The sequence below is a fragment of the Ptychodera flava genome, chromosome 16, assembly GCF_041260155.1.
Source record: "Ptychodera flava strain L36383 chromosome 16, AS_Pfla_20210202, whole genome shotgun sequence".
NCBI classification, from domain to species: Eukaryota; Metazoa; Hemichordata; class Enteropneusta; family Ptychoderidae; genus Ptychodera; species Ptychodera flava.
This window is the reverse complement of record NC_091943.1, coordinates 37,257,269-37,275,420: the sequence shown is the minus strand read 5'-3', so window position 1 is coordinate 37,275,420 and position 18,152 is coordinate 37,257,269. Positions and strand designations below refer to the sequence as shown.

General features: G+C 36.6%; 2 protein-coding genes across 5 annotated transcripts in view; one reads left to right on the top strand and one right to left on the bottom strand.

The window, feature by feature from the left end:
- The window catches only part of LOC139114749 (BTB/POZ domain-containing protein 8-like), a 45,368-nt gene extending 28,668 nt beyond the window's left edge, over positions 1 to 16,700 (bottom strand). For all 3 annotated transcript variants that reach the window (XM_070676636.1, XM_070676634.1, XM_070676635.1), the window contains exons 1-2: positions 16,561 to 16,700; positions 15,859 to 16,096 (exon numbers count right to left, since the gene is read on the bottom strand). In XM_070676636.1, coding sequence (XP_070532737.1) covers positions 15,859 to 15,971 — 113 coding nt within the window. In that variant the 5' untranslated portion in view covers positions 15,972 to 16,096; positions 16,561 to 16,700. The remainder of the gene's footprint in view (positions 1 to 15,858; positions 16,097 to 16,560) is intronic.
- A 203-nt stretch (positions 16,701 to 16,903) lies between these two features.
- The window catches only part of LOC139114751 (ras-specific guanine nucleotide-releasing factor RalGPS1-like), a 62,385-nt gene continuing 61,136 nt past the window's right edge, over positions 16,904 to 18,152 (top strand). Inside the window, exon 1 of one of the 2 annotated variants that reach the window (XM_070676641.1) lies at positions 16,904 to 17,598. The gene's annotated coding sequence lies outside the window, so the exon portion shown is untranslated. The remainder of the gene's footprint in view (positions 17,599 to 18,152) is intronic. The other variant, XM_070676643.1, reaches the window with a different exon arrangement.

Genomic DNA, 18,152 nt, shown 5'->3' with positions numbered 1-18,152 from the left:
GAGGTGGAACTGAAGCATGGCATTGAATTGCAATGAGTTATAGCTCGATACTGTAAGAAATTTGTCATGTAAAAATCTCATTATGGTAATGACACATGACAAATGAAATAACCACTAAACTATGGACAATCTATGGACTGTCTACAGTCATGCATTGCAATGACTACAGTCATGCATTGCAATGAAAAATTTGTAAATTGAGTATAAGTATAAATCCATTAATACCTTTTTGATGCACTTCTCAGTATTTTTTTCATGAATGTAAACTTCAATTTTTTGTTCTTCTCAATGTAGTGAAAATATTGCTGAAAGTTACTACTACTGTCTCTTTTAATATATAACATTGTAATAAGATGTAACTTTAAATTTATAAAGTATGGCTTAGTGAACTGTAATAATATGTAACTTTAAATTTATAAAGTATGGCTTAGTGAACTGTAATAATATGTAACTCTAAATTTATAAAGTATGGCTTAGTGAACTGTAATAATATGTAACTTTAAATTTATAAAGTATGGCTTAGTGAATCCTTGAATAACGTACATTATGAGAGTCAAACTGTATCCCTTTTCCTGCAAACTCCGTCAAAATCAGGTCGAAATTTGGTGTAGCAAGAATCTGTGCCATTACCCTGCAAAGTCAGTGGATTTGGGGCCATTTTTCCGTACCCTGTATCCTGCCAACGCCTTGGTACTATGTGTAGCTACTCAACGTGCACTCTCTGGGTGATTTGAGGACATGTTTTCTGACGAGGCATGACTTTTGCTCTCAAATTGGCTTTGTAGGGAGTTGAATGACAGAAACCTATCCGGCCAGTCCCCCACACCCGTAGGCACTCGTTTTTTTTGCCTGAATTTAACTGTACTTGGAATGCATGGTGATATCCACTGGCATAGTTGGACATATACTACTAGCCTCTCAGGCATTTTATAGATTGCTGCCGAACTTGACCAAGTTGGCAACACTAATCTAGAAGGCTACAACAGCGTACAGTGTATGAATGATTTAGATGACAGTGCAGTTTTCTGCCAATGGTGTGAGACGGGAATTACGGACTTACATGTGGCTGCATATTTCAACACCTTTGCATCCATTCATGCCACAGGTCTTTGAAACCCTGTGGCTTAAAAAGGGAGACCCTCCTGCCCGTTGACTCAGTCACTGATGTAACGGACCAGAAGAGCTTCTTGAAGGCGAGCAGACAACTTAAGCAGAAACCTGCCACAGAGTCCCCATGTCGCAGTGGTAGTTGTGCTTGGTATGATGTGAGGTCCCCTAAGCGGAACAAGATGGGGATGAAGCACTCCCTGGGTCTCTTACTAACTGATGAGGAAGGTGATGTTTGCGCGCAGTGGACACATGTAATCTTGAACAAGCTTTACTTCCAAACAAGTAAGCGTGAAATGGCGATAAAATTACGTGTCCCCTGGGGCAAACAAAGCCTTAGACCTCAGTAACCCAAGAGCAGATGCCCCTGTATTCGGGCATGTAAAAATTTTGGAAGTTTAACACGTGTAAAGACGGCTAATTATACCCCAAAAATGTGCTGCTTTCTCGCGAAATACCTGGCAGGATAGTATGTATCCCATGCAATCTTTTGCAAGCACCTATTATTGGGCTGGTTTTCTACCGACTTGGCAGGAAGGCGCGCAACAAGCTCGGCAGGAAAAGGGGTATATTTGAAACACTGGACCCAGTATCTTCATTTACGTGTGGGCATACCGGTATGTGACTTACCGGTACAATACTTTGCTACATTACCCAGAATACACCACACCTGACAACTGTATTGATCCGTGGATTCCTCATTCAGAATATTCAAAATATTCCATTTTTCACTGTTTGGCATGGTGCTCATTTCTAGAATATATTGACATGACTATTAAATTGGATAGACATGAGTATGGTGTCAGATTTTACATAACATATACAGTGATGCAGAAACTAATTATACCAACTAATTCAAAGTGCATTATAAACATTACTCTTTCCTATACTTCTTAGAAAGATATGCAGAAAACTTAATAGATAGAACTTCACTTTATCAAAACAAACTGGAATGATATGTACATTGTTATATGGATATTAGTGACTGCAAATTATTGATGTAAGATTGCCAAAACTATACCAACTAAACACACTCCAAAAAACCTGCGAATGATAGCAGCTTTCTTCAAGCCAGCAATTTTCATCAACTTGAATGCAAAGGGTTACTTCCTTATTGACCAATTCTACACATACCAGTAATGGAGACTATGTGGTCACACACGCTACAAGAGCTTTTCATGCTGAAATCACAGTGATAAAATTGAGTACTATGTGTTCTTACAGTCACAGACATCATAGTTCTCTGTTGAATTGGTTAAGGAGACCAATGGAAGACACAACTTTCCAAAGTGATTGAAGCAAGCATGGCTCTTAATCCGTAAAAGGCCAAAGTGATTACCATGGGAACAAAACTACAGTTGACACAAAGCTATAATTTAACACTTAATTTGTTTAACCTTTGGTTCGCAGACAAAACAACAATCACAGTCAAATACATCACTATAGTAATGCTACATATGTAATCAATATTTCTTACGTGATCTTTCATACACACATGTCATGATATTTTAAAATACTTTGCAAGTACTCAAAGTACCAAAAGCATACACGTTCAAAGTGACGTACGCCTTTTACTGATCAATAATATACATTCATCAACTAAAAACAGATTTAAAATACATGAATATTGTAGGGTAAACTTGGAAGTTTTCTATTTTCAATTCTACACCAATGTTTGTAGTGATACTGACACTTGTATAAGGGGAGAACCATTTGATTTCTGGGGGGGGTATGGAGGATTTTGAGAAAAAAAAATTTGTCGCCAGGTGAGATAGAAGAAAAAAAAAATTGATCCTGCCATGGCCTGAGAAAAAAAAAATTGTCATAACAGACAGAAGTGAAAAAAAAAATTGTCACAATGCACCAGAAATTAGCAAAATTTGGAAACCCTATTCTCATGTATTCTTTGCCGGCGCGCCGCCATAGGCGGCGCAAATGTTTTTACCACAAGCAATTCTTATGTTTTTTTCCCAGCACTTAAGATATAAGCATGCACTACATAGGTCTACTTACACCTCAGTGCACTCAATGTTTTCCTTCCCTTTCCTGACCCAAGAAATCATATTTCAGGATTTCTGTTGCAATATCTCAATGGCATAGGCACTATCTAAAGGGGACTTTTTGACTTCTGTAAATTGTGAAAATTTTAAAACACAAGACAGGAGTCAATAAACTAGTGTTAAAATCAATATAGTATTCTCTTAATATAAATAATTAGGAAGATGTACAAGTTGACAATGAAAAATTGAGGAACAACAAATGTAATGAAATACAAGGGAGAGGGTCACTAAAAAAATTGAAAACTTCAGGGGGCGTTACTCAAAATGTGGAGAGGAAGAAGGGGGACGGGTTACTCAATTTATTTGGCGAAATAAATTGAAACACATCTCAGATTGCACCATTGCACACATCCATTTCTCAAAATTTTCAATGCGAGAGGGGGCACCCCCTCTCGTGCTCTCCCCCCCTTGGCTCTTCTAACAGTGTTACTGGTAAAAGACAAATTTAAAATACCTATCGGATTGCACTACACTGCACCGTGGCGCACATCAATTTCTCAAAATTTTCACAGGATCTAGGACAAAACTGAACTGTTGTGAATTCATCCTTTATTATCACAGAGACATGTTTTCATTTACCTCACTTCAATGACCATTTTGACAGTTAAACATACCATATTCATGCTTTTCATTAGAAGCTGGCAGCTGGAGAAATGACACAAGAAGGTCACAAATTTTCCGTTCCTGTATATTTATTTATCTTCAGTCTCTGGCAAACAGAACTGTTTTTCACAAATTGTATTGTCATTGTTTGGTTGTTGAATATTGTGACACAAACACTGATCATGCATAAAATGTAAAAATATTGCAGTGTTCAATGTCATTTTCAAACAGTTTTTACCAAATGCAAAATAACCTGAAACTCCTCTCAGATTGCACCATTAAACACATCAATTTCCCAAAATTTCCAATACGAGAGGGGGAAACCCCCTCTCGTGCTCTCCCCCTTGGGGTGTTCTAACAGTTTCACTTAGTAAAAAAAAATTAAAAAACACCTCTCAGATCGCACCAGACTGCACCATTGCACACATCAATATCTTAAACTTTCCATGCAAGATAGGGGAAAGCCCCTGTGACACTTTCCCCCTAAGCCTCTCACGTGTTCTCCCCCTGTACTTTCAAATTCTGCCCGGTCAGATATCCTAGTGAAAACCTTGTCATAATACCCATCCAAATTAAACAATATACTATATGGTTAGATACTGCGTGAGCTTTTATATCTTTATTTTATTGTGACTTGCAATTTCATTTTGATGGGTTCACCTTTTTTGAACCATCATAAGATAACTGATGATAGTCTAGCAGAGTACATCAGGATTTCAAAGGTCTTTACTGTTAAATTGCTGTATTTTGTAAATTTTACAAATACATTTATTTGTATTTAACTTTTCTAAGTGGGGGGATCAGTCAAAATTTCAGAGTTAGAGAGGGGAGTACTCAAATTCATCATGGTTGACGGGGGGGGGGGGGGGGGGGGGTGTCACTTGAAATTTCTGAGTTTCAGGCCGTAAATAATGACGGCTCCATTATATACAACGCATCACAAACTTGATGACAAAGAAAAAAAAATTTGCATTGCTACTCCATTTGAAAAAAAAAAAAATTGATGCAGCTCTCACAGTAGAAAAAAAAAATTGCTGTCACTGTGACAGGAAAAAAAAATTTGCTCCCATACCCATTTCCTCCATACCCCCCCCCCAAAATCAAATGGTTCTCCCCTAACAAACGTAAACACACTAGCTACTACTGTACTGGTTGCTTGCCAAGAAATGATCCTTTATAGGCAAAGCCACTTGAAAGGTCATGTCTCTTACCATTATGAGTCAAAGTACGTGAAAAGAATGAACTCTTTGTGTGTGTCTCATGGTGTTAGGGAATATAGCATAGACAGTAGGTATGACTGTCTGAGCCACTACAAAAGACACATTGACAATTTATCAAAGATTGTACAGACAGTCTATTCATTTACACAGAAGCTCTCATTGCCTCCAGTGATGCATCATGGAGTGGGTGTACTGAACATGCAAAACATGAAAAAAATGGCTGGTTGTATCTCAGCTGGTGCCATGTCCTAACAATAACAATATGGACTTATTGTGATTGCATAGATTCTGTTGTGCAAGTCTCAGTAATTTACACTTCTATCAGATGGTTATTACAATAGGCAACACTGAAATCTAATGAAATTATTTTGTTTGGAGCTATCGTTCTAAAATTTATCCAGGTATAAATTTAGTGTAGCATCTTGACATCTTATGGCCTTCGTCCCATACTTGAATGAGACAAAAGCCGAAAGATGTTGAGATACTCTTCTTCGTAGGATATCACTGTAACATTATCTGAAGAAACAGCAGGCTATCTACTTCGTGGTTTTACCATCTTATGATGAATGTACAATACATGCAGTTAGTTCTACATATGTACTATGACTGTCACAGATATGATAACACTAGGGATGGATCCTTCACAGTGTACATGACCCTGTGACCTCACATGTACTGCATATGGATTGGTAATGCAGACCATCAAAAAAAAAGACATTCATTGACAGATGGTGAGATGGATAGCTCAATGAACCCAGAATAGACACTGACTGAATACGCAGTTGAGACTACAATACAGAACAAGTAGTCAATAATAAACACTTGTAAAATTTACAGTGGTAGGCTCACAAAATTAAATGAAGTCTTCTCAAATCTGGCTAAATCTGGCCAGGTCATAGCAGCAGCCTGTTTGATATTGCTATGAAACAGCACTATGTTCAGTCATTTCAATCTGCTTGGACTTTATACAGTCTGTCAACATGCAATTTTCTGTCAACTATATTTGCAGAGACGTGCATCCACCATGTTTGTGAAAAAAAGACATTTCCGACAAAGCAACAGTTTCTGCAGGAGTAATCATGCAGAAGAGTCATCTAGCATGGTTTAATCTTAAAACTGAAAGTTCATGGCCATCTCAGGACATTTCCAAAACAAAATTCATACCATATGCCATGCTGATGTTATGAATTTTTCTGTTCAGGTTAAAAATAGAAAAAAATTTGTACCTCCAATTCACATTAGAGGGACAGAGGGTCAAATTATAACAAAGCATAGTTACTGGGCTTTTTGAAAGTAGTAAGTACTTGTGTAATCTAAAGCTATCACTTTATAGTTAGAATACCAGCATTGATAAACAACATCAGTTTCAAGACACTGAACTGGACAGCAAAATTTAACACAAAAATATGAATAGCTGAAGTTTGGGCTTTACCATTTCATAAATACATTGTATTTTCAGCAATTCAAAACTTTTTTATCATTATGTAGCACACATTGTAAGGAAATACTGACATAATGGGTCGTTTATTGATGAGGAGAACAGGTCATTCTCATCATATTCAACACTATCCCTTTTTTAAAATTGTGCCAGTGTCTGGTTAGTATGACTCATCTATCACACAGAGTCTTTGTAGAGTCTGGCATTGCCATTATCCAATACGCTATATGCTTTTTTATCTTCCTATATGTCCTTGCATGATTCATATCTGTTGCTGAATTTAAACCACCAGTACTCCACAAATTGAATGCATTTCCAGACAGTCAGTCATTTTTTCACAAGGTCAAGTAAAAAAGACCACTGGATACGCAGCAGTGTCTTGGCACCAGCTACAGGTTTGTCCGTCTGTGCTGATGTTTAGGATCAGTTTGTCTGTCTCACTGTTCTGAATAACTTATCAACCTGTCTGATATCATTCCTCACTCACAGGTATCTCTCTGTGATCTGTGTTTATTTCACCTTTTCAATAAGTCAAGAACACTGGTAATCACATTGGACTGTCTGGCACATTAGCCAGTTGTATGGAATCCCCTAGACTTGGTTCAAGTCTGTGATTTGTGAATGTTTGAGTGGAGTGAACGCAATGATTTGTATTCTGCTTTCATGTGAAACGCGCGCGTGAGTGGACGCGATGAGTAGGGTGAACGCGATGAGTGGAGTGAACGCTATGCAGCGGAGTTTCACCCGGAATCACAGACTTGGCTTTCTTGCACGATCTGCGTTGCTATAAATTATTCATGAGATGACGTTTTCTTTACTCATATATTATTCATAAGATGACATCACTAAATTTTACACATTGGGAGGAGTTACCAATTGACCCAAACGAGACGTGCATAAAACTCACATGGCGTTGTTGACAAAATGTCGAGTGCGATCACTCCCACAAAAGTCAGCACGACCTCTGTTGTATCACCGAAAACGCGTGAAAATATCTGTGTTGTTTGTGGGGCCCATGTTGCAAAATGCGAAAATCGTCGCCGGTTATTCAAGGATGGAAAAAGACACCGTCCTTACAGTTGTAGCCTGTTCTCTTACGTGCCCAAAGCGATGGAAATCAAAACAATGTGGGGCGACTTCGTATGTCAGTGATTTTCCGCTGCCGGTTGGTGCGCAGACGAACACATCTTTTCCCTCAATGTAACTCTCAACAAGCTTTCTTTGGTAATCTCGCATGATTAGCGATGGTCGACCGATCAGTTGTAAAACGCAGTTGATGTACGAACTTGATGCCATTATTCGCCCAGATATAAAACGTACTCGATGTCTAGCTTTGCACTGAGATGACAACAAACTTTTGAATGCATGCAGAGCGAGCATGCGTTCTTCTTATTGGCCAGAATAACGGTTGGGCTGTCAATCATTTTGTATTTGCTCTACGTCACTGTGTACACAGTCCGTCTCACCGCCTGTACTTGCAAGAAGTCCAAGTCGGTGAATCCGGCAGAAACTAACTCACTACTGCGCAGACTCAAACTCGACGCATTCAATAGTTGGGAAAACCTGGCGTGAGCTGCCAAAATCCGGATAGGTTTGTACGAAATAGGAGAGACACAAGAGAAACTATTATAAATGATTTTATTTTTTTTTAATTCACCGACTTGAACCAAGTCTAGGAATCCCCTTGTGTGTTAATTATGCTTTGTATTAGAACCCCATTTGTTTGATACCCTACTAAAATAAAGGGTGTTAATTTATCACCCAGAAACATCAATTGGTGATTTGGACATTTGGACTAAATCATGGTTACTCAATGGTGACTGAATGATGGCTTCAATCCTAATAAAGCTTAGTGCAACTCACTGTGAAAAGAATTAAATTGGTATGGCGCAATGATGCTTCCGTCGTCTCACTTTGAAAAGCTATCACTCTGTATTGGGCAAATACAATAAAGCTAAATATAGTACAATTTCAGTAAAAACGTGTGTAAGTCAACAATGATGGATAAAACTCAAAGAAATATTTACTATGTTGGTAAATCAGCAAGCACTCATAAATGCTTATGAAATATATAAATTAACATACACAAATAGGTCTTTATTTAAAAACAGACTGGTGTCTATAACTGATTGTGCAGGCAGTTTAAACATTCTGAATTGTAAGCTCACTACCATACGATCAATGCTCCAAGGTGTCTTTATTAAAGTGTTCTGGTCAATGCACTATTTCCGATATTGTCAAATTTTTTTTTCCTGAATTTGTAAATTAGACTTGAGGAAAATTTCATACATTACTGGACCATCGCTCTACATGAAATGTTTGGCCTCTGTATGAGTCATTGTAGGCATTGTGAGTTGTACATATGAAAAAAACAGAATTGGTGACATGTTGTAAATTTCTGCTATGCCTACTCCTATCAGATTATTCAGACAGATCACATGTAATGTACCATATGACTGTTCACTTGGTTTATGAGCACAGGGACCGTGATCTCCATAGACAGTGTGAGATCTAACCATAGATACACATTTCATTTTTTTACTACACAGCAATGGCATGCAGCATTCATCTTACTTTCTAACTTTGTTCAGTGTTAATACAAAGACTTCAAATGCCAGGATAATTCCTATCCTATTGATCCTGTATTGTACTTGTCAAACAGTCTACAACCTCAATGATTCTCCCACTGTGTTAACTTGAAATTAAACAGACTAGGGTATCCTTGAACCAATTCTTGAAATGGCAATAACGTTCAAGCAAAAACTTGGGATATTTTTAGAATGTGTTTCTTGGGACATTTGCTTGACTTTGATGCTAGAATGTGTTCAGCATGGGATACAAATTGAGCGGGTCAACTTGATTTGATTGTTTGTTATAATTGGAGCACAGTCCCTCCACAAGTGATTGGAGTGACTTTTAACAAATGCTTCACAAATGTAGCTAAATTCTTTACCTATCATAGACTTAAAATTGTTGATAGAAAATTTGATCAGTCCAGGTTTATTGATCTGTGATCCGTTTCAAGTTGTAAATGATACAAAGTATAGTACACTGTGTAGTACCGCTGACAAGGACTCTCCATGTAGTATCAATAACATTTAATATTTTACACTGGACAAAAATGGATTACAAGAACATACAGAGACTTGTTACAATGAACTATTCTGACCGCTAAAATGACTTCATTGCTCTAGACTAATAATTAAAAATTCTCTGGTAACTACATATATATTTTACATATAGAGCAGAAACTAACAAACAGGGAATTTCCAGATTAACATGTAAATATCACAATACATGAATCCCTTCAAAAATAATACAAGGAGTTTTGTGTGATCTGAAAGTGCTTGATTACAGTTGTATATGAGGGAGGAAATTTTTCTTTACATTACTTTACAAAGAATGATACACATATCTGTGGACAGCCTGACATTTACATTTCACAACATACCTTTAGGAAGTTTATACTGTCACCTATTGGCCTGGCAAGGGAAGCCTTTATTCTGAGCTAAAATTACTTTGGTGCTGTGTAGAAAATGTAGACTTTACATCCAAATAAGTACATACAGCACTGATTGCCATATTCCTTTCAGTCAGACAAGCTTGTGTCACTATTTAGTTGTGGCACCTTCAGCGAACCTTGACCTTTGTATGTATATTTTGATATGATGATATCTATACAGAGATAAATGTTTGATATATAATATTTTCACAAGAGACAAACTGTTTAATGACCTGCAATCAACATCTTGAACATTGACAAAAACGATTGAAAAGTTGACACATGTTAACAGATACTTGATTCTTGTCTGAACTGTTACAAAGTAACATTTGTGAAAAATAGAGTTGTTCATTTGTCTTCCTGAGAGAGTTGTCACAACACAGATACTCAACTGATAGAATAAAACTATCAAATAAAAAGATTATGAAGAGTGGAAATTATAATAATTTGAGAAGAATATAAAACAAGCTAGCAGCTTTATTTCAAAGCAGATAAAAGATTGTAGACTAAGATAATACACAAAAAGGTGTCAAACTTCAGAAAATACTGCATTTGAATGACATTCACAACATGACCAACAGAATTATCATGGATTACCTTACCAACACTGTGACATCACATCGTGTTAAAATAATATCTTGTTATAATAATTCTGTATGCCTTCATTTCTATGTTGAAAAAGACATCTAAGCAGTACCATGAATGTTTTGAGACATAAAAATTATGAGATGTTATGGATTTATTTCAAGAGATCTTCAAAACAAAAGCATAGGCCATGAAAATCAGTGTGCAATGTGGATAATAACAACCAAAATTTGGATGGGGAACTTTATAAAGTCACATGCCTGAGCAAAATATTACTAGCCTTGATAATTATGTCTGCCATAGAGCATAGCAAGTACACTTCTGATCTCAGCAAACCATAATCAAAATTTATTTCCACCTCTTCCATTAGGCAGGTAACTGTAAAATTGCACCTGCCTTGCTGAAACTTTTTCCTTGCTCAGAAGGCACTAATTCCTTCTCTGGCTTTACGTGATCTGAATGTCTAAATGTCAATAAAATTCTGTACAAGGAAGAAGCAAGGGTCAATCATCAGTTGCTATGTCCACAATATATTAACCATGCCTAAAACTGTATTAATGCTCAAAATGCCACATTTTGTCCTGTATTTTGCATTTTTTCTGTAAATCATTATCTTTACTGGATGCACAGTATTGCTGTTGTCTGCTTTTGATTTTTATGACAAGGTATTGTGGCATCGCATGAGAACTTCCACATGAGCAATTTCATGCTTGGCTGTGTTTTGCTTGTTAACTTGGTTAAAAATCTTAGTTACAGTACACTACCAGATACCATACATTTGACACATATCAATTACAATCTACAATTCTCACAAAGAGAACAGCTGTCTACTTGAAACACAAATGGAATAATGGAACGTTTGCTTTTAAAGTAATTTGACAATTGCGATAATTTGATGATCACAAAAAACTGTATAAACAAACAAATGACAGGAAATTTGAATCAAGAGCATAAACATTGTTACCTGACATAGACTGTACGTATTTTCTGTCTGTCTAACATAATTATAGTAAATTTAATTAATGTAGTTGTATGAGTGGGAACTGAATAAATGACAGATATACAATAACATTGAATGGAAAATGTAGGAGATGGTATGAATAGCAAGTTCATCACATATTGGACTTATTTTTGAGCAAACTTGACCAAGTAGTTATGAACTGTAACCCCTTGGGAGAAACAGTATTAAAACTTATCCTGCCAAGTTAAGGTCAAGTTGATTAAAACTAGTGAGGCAAAACATGTCCTACACGGTGCATTTTAACAAAAAAATTAACATTTGAAGGCCCTAAAAACATTCATACTGTAAAATATGATTTTTAATAGCAAAAGCTGCTATAATAGAACAAGCCAAGAGAATGAAAATATTTATACTTCTGGCTCAATACCCACTTTTTACCAACTTGGTCAAAAGAGAAGTGATACTGTATGGTAGCAAAGGCTTGAAAATCAGAAATTTGAAACTTAAAGTGGACATGATGATATTGAAATGGGTGTCTGTCGCAAAATTCAATGATTATTTTGCAGAAGTATAGACAAGACAAAACTATTGTTTTAGAACGATACATAACTTGACACTTTCGATCAAAGTGCTTGACTATTTATTAAGTATAGATTAATGAAGAGAACAGTAAATCTATACATGTACTAGTAGGTGACATTTCATTACACCAGACTCCAGCTGTACAATCTACTACAGTAAATCATGAGTTAGAATTTGAATGAGAAAGGCAAACAAGCAAATAAGTAAGTTGATCTTCACAAGTTAACAGATATTATGCATCAATACATATGGACTGGTTTCATTCATTGGCCGTTTACATGTAAACACTGAGATATACTGAATCACCACAGAGCCTGTCAAACTGAGAGACACTGTGTACTAATGAACAGGTTTACACACCATGTACTTTGTAAACAGGAATCTAACATTTCATTACATACATTTACAAATAATTGGAACTGAAGTGAGACAGTCAACTTACTGCCTTACCTAAGTACAGATCTAGAACTGCAATATAGCAGGTTAAAATATTTTTGTTTTGTATTTGCTCTGTCAAGGCAGATTTCAATGACAGAAGTACCTGTACTACACTGACTCCTCAAGGAGAATGTCGATATTTCAATGATAAAGCATGAATAATCATGGAGTAACAGCTCATTGGATGATCATTTTGATACGTGATACCGGTACAGTTGCCGTTGGTTACAGACACTGCCATACATGTATGGCTGACTTGAACCTTTCACAGTTCTTTACAAAAATTAATAACAACGTATTAAACAGGGAACATGTATTAACTTGTACCTTGGGACATTTCCTACATTGTACATCAAACATGTACATCAATATTTGAATACTGTACTACACAGAGTTAGGGTAATTCTGCTGATGTAACTTTCCATAATGAAGTTTGCAGACACCAGTATCTCTCAGCATAATCGATTTAGTTTGAGTTTTACTCAGAACAACACCATTTCAAGTCACAAACGTTGAATTTGGTATGTCCAAACAACAATAGACACAAACTTAATCAAAAGAATAAACATATATCCCACAATACATATACCTAACTGATGTTGATCTTTCAAATTTGTCATTTCCTGAATGTTACCACATAAAAACAAATGGTTTTGTAAGAAATTGATGGCAAGTGATCACAATTTGCTGTCAAAAAGAAATGACATAACTGTACAGTGAAAATACTGAAATTCAATACAGTAATTTTTCTTGAAAACCATTTATTTTCTCACTTTAAACCTACCGTTATATGATAATTTGTTTAAAATGTTTGTATTCCGACAGTGTAATAAAATGAAGATTTTAGATCCATGATTCAGCATAAAATCATGTCCCAATAGACAAATGCGACACACAAACACTAGTATTGGCAGATGTGTGATGATGGAACTGTCGCTTAGCTAAACTTTATTTGGAGGGAAACTTAGTTTTAAAATATGAATTAGTACTCAAAAAGTACAGGTTGAGAAAAGTCAAATATCTGAAGGTGTTTCCCTGCTGACAGATCTTTTAACAGATTAACTCATGATTGAGTAGATTGAGTATACTACACTTCTTATGTAAACATAACCCTTGCTAAATTCCAAATGAAAGATGTCAACTTGTGTGGAACATACGATTGCTATTTTTGTTTGACTCTCCATCAATTCAACTGCTTTGTGTAAAAATTACTCTCCTTTCTGTTATTTTCCATGTGTCATATGCTTGTATTTTATCAAAATAGACGATACTAGTTGGGCTACATACATCAAAAGTTGGCCATATGACGCAGGGAGAATGTAATGTATATTTGCACAGGTTGTCAGTTCGTATGATACCATTCAAAGCTTTCAGTCCATGTGCTATGACATAGAGATAATTGTACACCATGGAAAATGAATAAAATTAATACCGGTGGAAGTGAGTAATTTGAATATTAAAAATAAAAGCAAAGCCAAATCCAAAAATAAACTTGATGATTCAATTGAATTTTTAGAGTAAAAGTGAAATGACACACTTCCTGTAAGGGCAGCAATATTGAAAATATTTCATTGACATTTGCAAGGACAACAATGTAAATGCCAGTTAATTTTGGAAGCAATCTTATGACATTTATGACGTGCACTTTTACAATTTTATGAGTTCAGTTTACAGGAAATGCCAAAATTATGATATTGACACATAGATGGTGAATGCCTGCTGATCCAAATTGTGCCAATGCTTTACATAACAATAGCAAATGTAAATTAACCAAAATTTATATAAGATAACTAAATAGCAACAAAACATCTGAACCATCATTTGAAATAAGCTTGACAAGCAGTATTTCCTTCTTTGAAAGCGATATTGTGAAAGCATTTAAATTTTCTATGATTTCGTTTTATGGCATTAAAAACAACGTTGCTTTTGGGTTAATTCAGCTTTTCAGGTTGATTTCAGTGGCAAAACTGGTTTTGGGCAGAGGTAGTTTGGGCCAGCTTGATCTGATGTTGTGACCTCATTGATCAATCTTAACCAGGATTAATGAGTTTAACAGTTGTAGCTCTCATTCACAGAGCCTCCATGTATTATACAGATTTCCTCTCTTTGTTTTCATTTTCACAGCCATTCGGTTTGAAGGTGACATGTAGCTGTAGTCATTCATATGTACATGTATTCAAAAGCTGAAGAAAGTTTATCATCCATGTTGTGATATCTCTGATATGACACCCCTGGCAATCTGTGTAGCCATCAGATCTGTAGACCTTTAATGACAATATCAGTTTGGATCTATCCTATCTTTAACCCTTTTCCTGCCAGACAGTAATAACTGTATCACTTCCCCAACAGCCAAGTCAGTAAAAAGCGGTATTGAGCCAAAAAATGACGTATTTTCACCCACTTGGCTTGGTATGTTATAGCATCTTTTGTCAAAAAAAACCCAACTTTACAGTATCTATGTTTTCAACAGCCTTCAAATGTACAGTATTATGTTAAAATACATCATATGGAATACGTTGTGTTTCATTAATTTTAACCATCTTGACCTGGTGGTGAAATATGGACTTGGCAGGAAAAGGGTTAATTCTTTCAAGCTGTGTGTATACACATTTGCTTTCTAGTCTATTGGACCCCTAAGCGATTGGACCCTGGTCAATTGGACCCTGTCATTGCAAGCAATGTGATCTGCCATAACCTATTTCACTCATGGAAAATGTATTATTTGTTATCATGCATAAGGCTATTGTAAATTTGAATAGGATCTATGACAGCTAAAGTTTCTTCAGCAAGTCAGCATTATGTTATGCATTTTATTGCGTTGTGATCCTTGAGCTGTGATGTGTCCAGCACTAGTAATAGGTTGAATATGAAGCATAAAACCACAGAAGGGACATGATAAAACATAACAATTAGGGACATCCCAACCTAACTGACCTACAATGACAAATAGAAACTTAACAATGAAATCTACTTTATACATTGTCAATACTCAGGTACAGCAACTCTCTCGTACAGATGGTGTTTGTGTCATCAGTGCTATCCTAGCAATATATAATAGAACTAAATGCATCGATAAAACATAATTTTGATGGGAATGTTTGAAACAGAGAAAGTCCATGATGAATTTTCACGACTTTTACATTTAACGAGTATTAGAATGTCAACCAAAGATTGTAAAGCCTGAAATCACGGGGTTCACAATTGACTTGTGTCCAGGTGGCATGGGGTCCAATTGGCCAATTTAAATTAATCATAGCATGATCATCAACATGCAACACAGTTAAGGCAGCAAATATGCACTGAGAGGGATAAACATTCATGATATTGTAGAAAATAACTTTCTTTATTAAGTTTTGACATACCTCGCCATGTCAGCCTTGAGTTGATTGGCAAGTTTGTGTATCAGCCTGGCTTTCTCCTTGGCGGTTTTCTCAATGAATGCTTCACTCATCTGGCTTCCAACATGTCTGGCCATGGTGATGTTGTGACAGGCAATGCTGCCTGTCTTACAGGATCCTTAGGGTTGTTCGCCGGACTTCAATATATAACTTTCTCCTATGATGCGATGTGTGCCTATCACATCTCCAACGTTTCAAGCGCCTGTACACAACGATGAAAGCATGAGACAATGGTGGGCTTTGTGGGAAAGGTATTTGCAGTTTGGAAGGATTGCACTGTGTAACACCACACAGTGATAAACACGGTAAACACTATACACATGGTTACGAACAGCGACCGATGTGTCAAGTTCGGTGCACTGGGGACCAGCAAGAGATGTCAGAGCACGTTCCAATAACAATCATACTGGATAAAATAAACTAAGAATATCTCTTGGCAGCTGCATATTTCCAACAGTTTGATACATATCCCATTAGAACTCAATATGTACAGTACACCCCACCATCACCTCAGTCGGTTAATTCGTCCGCCGATACCGTACGAAATATGCAGGAAAATACCGTGGTTTACCCACCCAATACCTCAAAAATGTTGGCCCGTAGTCCCTGTATATTAAACTGCTGAAAGAAAAACAGGATGGCCCTGGGTAACGGAGTCATAATTACCTTTACAACAAAAACGAGAACTCTTCGAGGACGATCACCTGGAACGTCTAATCATTTCTCAGTGCATGCCAGTGCAGGTGATTGATTCCAATTTTCAATCACCAAAACGAGGTTCAGTATACGTAAAATGATGATGTAATGGTGTTACTCTTTAACCTCTGAACTGTTGTAGTAGTGCCGTATGTGAACCATACCAAAGAGTTGTATTGGAAATACACCTGTATTAAGGATTTATTTTTTAGATTACAATTTGCTCAGGTGATATAAAAATAAAATATACCCAAGAAATCAACTGGGGCGAAAGACAACATTGTCAGGTTGACCTTTGTACCTTTATGATGTCATCGGTTTTCGCGGTGTTCTTTCGACGGACATAGCGCCTTCGATCGCAGACGCTCTTGTGGCAGGAGTCATACGTTATGTCGAATTGTTCGTAGCGAAGTTATTATGATGAATTTTGTTTCATCTGTATTTCATCTGTAGTTGATTGCTAATCCCGTCATCCAATTTGTGAACATCGTTCGAGGGCGGAAGATCTGGTGACAGGATTACCTCTGTGATCGCCGAAGGAAAACAAAACAAGAAGAGGTGTTTTGTGCGAGCGTGATCCATCATCAATGACTTGAAACCGCGTGAGCTGTGTGTAAAGTTGTTAATTTAAATTTCGTCGGCGAATCTTATTATCGTGTTGAATATCACAGGATTGTAACTTAAGTTATTGGTATCCGTCGAATTTTCTGTACAGGTTTGGAATCTCGGAATACGAGCCGTTTCGCAGGTAATATCATCCGTACGCCTTTGCACAGTATTTTGTGTTGGCCGGCCGTGGGTGAACCAATACAACAAGCGCGCATGGCTTCCTGTCTGTGCACCAAAGAAAATCTTCACATATGTGGGCGTGTGCTACAAGCCGTTCATTGACTGTAGGATAATACTGTTGAAAAATTCCATCGTATTAGTGATTACTTTGTGTGTCCAATGAATCATCGTAGTCTGAAGAATTCACCATAGGTACACACTGTAGATCGCCTTTGTGAGGTAAGTCCGAACATGGGATCTATTTTTTACATCCATGGTCCGAATGCTTTTCGTTTTTCTCCATTTTTGTTCTTCTGTCGGGGGCAAAACTGAAATTTCGATTCTAACCAGGTATCATATTATTTCTAAGGTTGTTTTTAACCGCTTAACATCCATTCTTGATTGCTGCAATGTGTACACCGTCATGACGAGTACATTTTCATCCATTGAACTGTAAATGTAGTAATATCTATCCCCATGCTGTAATTTATGCCAACGTATCGTTTTTTCCACATCCCCCAGTATCACTGACTTCCATTAAAATTTTTGCTCTTCATTTTCTTTTCTTAAAGGAAAAATTTGTGAAACGTTTAGCTATTGTTCTTTTTTTGAGATAAGTAAAATATACTAATATGAACCGCCACGGATTTACTTAACCAATATACCATTTCACTCAGGTGTGTTGTGGCATTACATCAATAACAACTTTCAAGAAATCTATAGACTTACATTTTTTATTATTCAATCACTGGTATGCTGGTCAGGTTTACAAGCAATGCTGAAAGCATTATTAA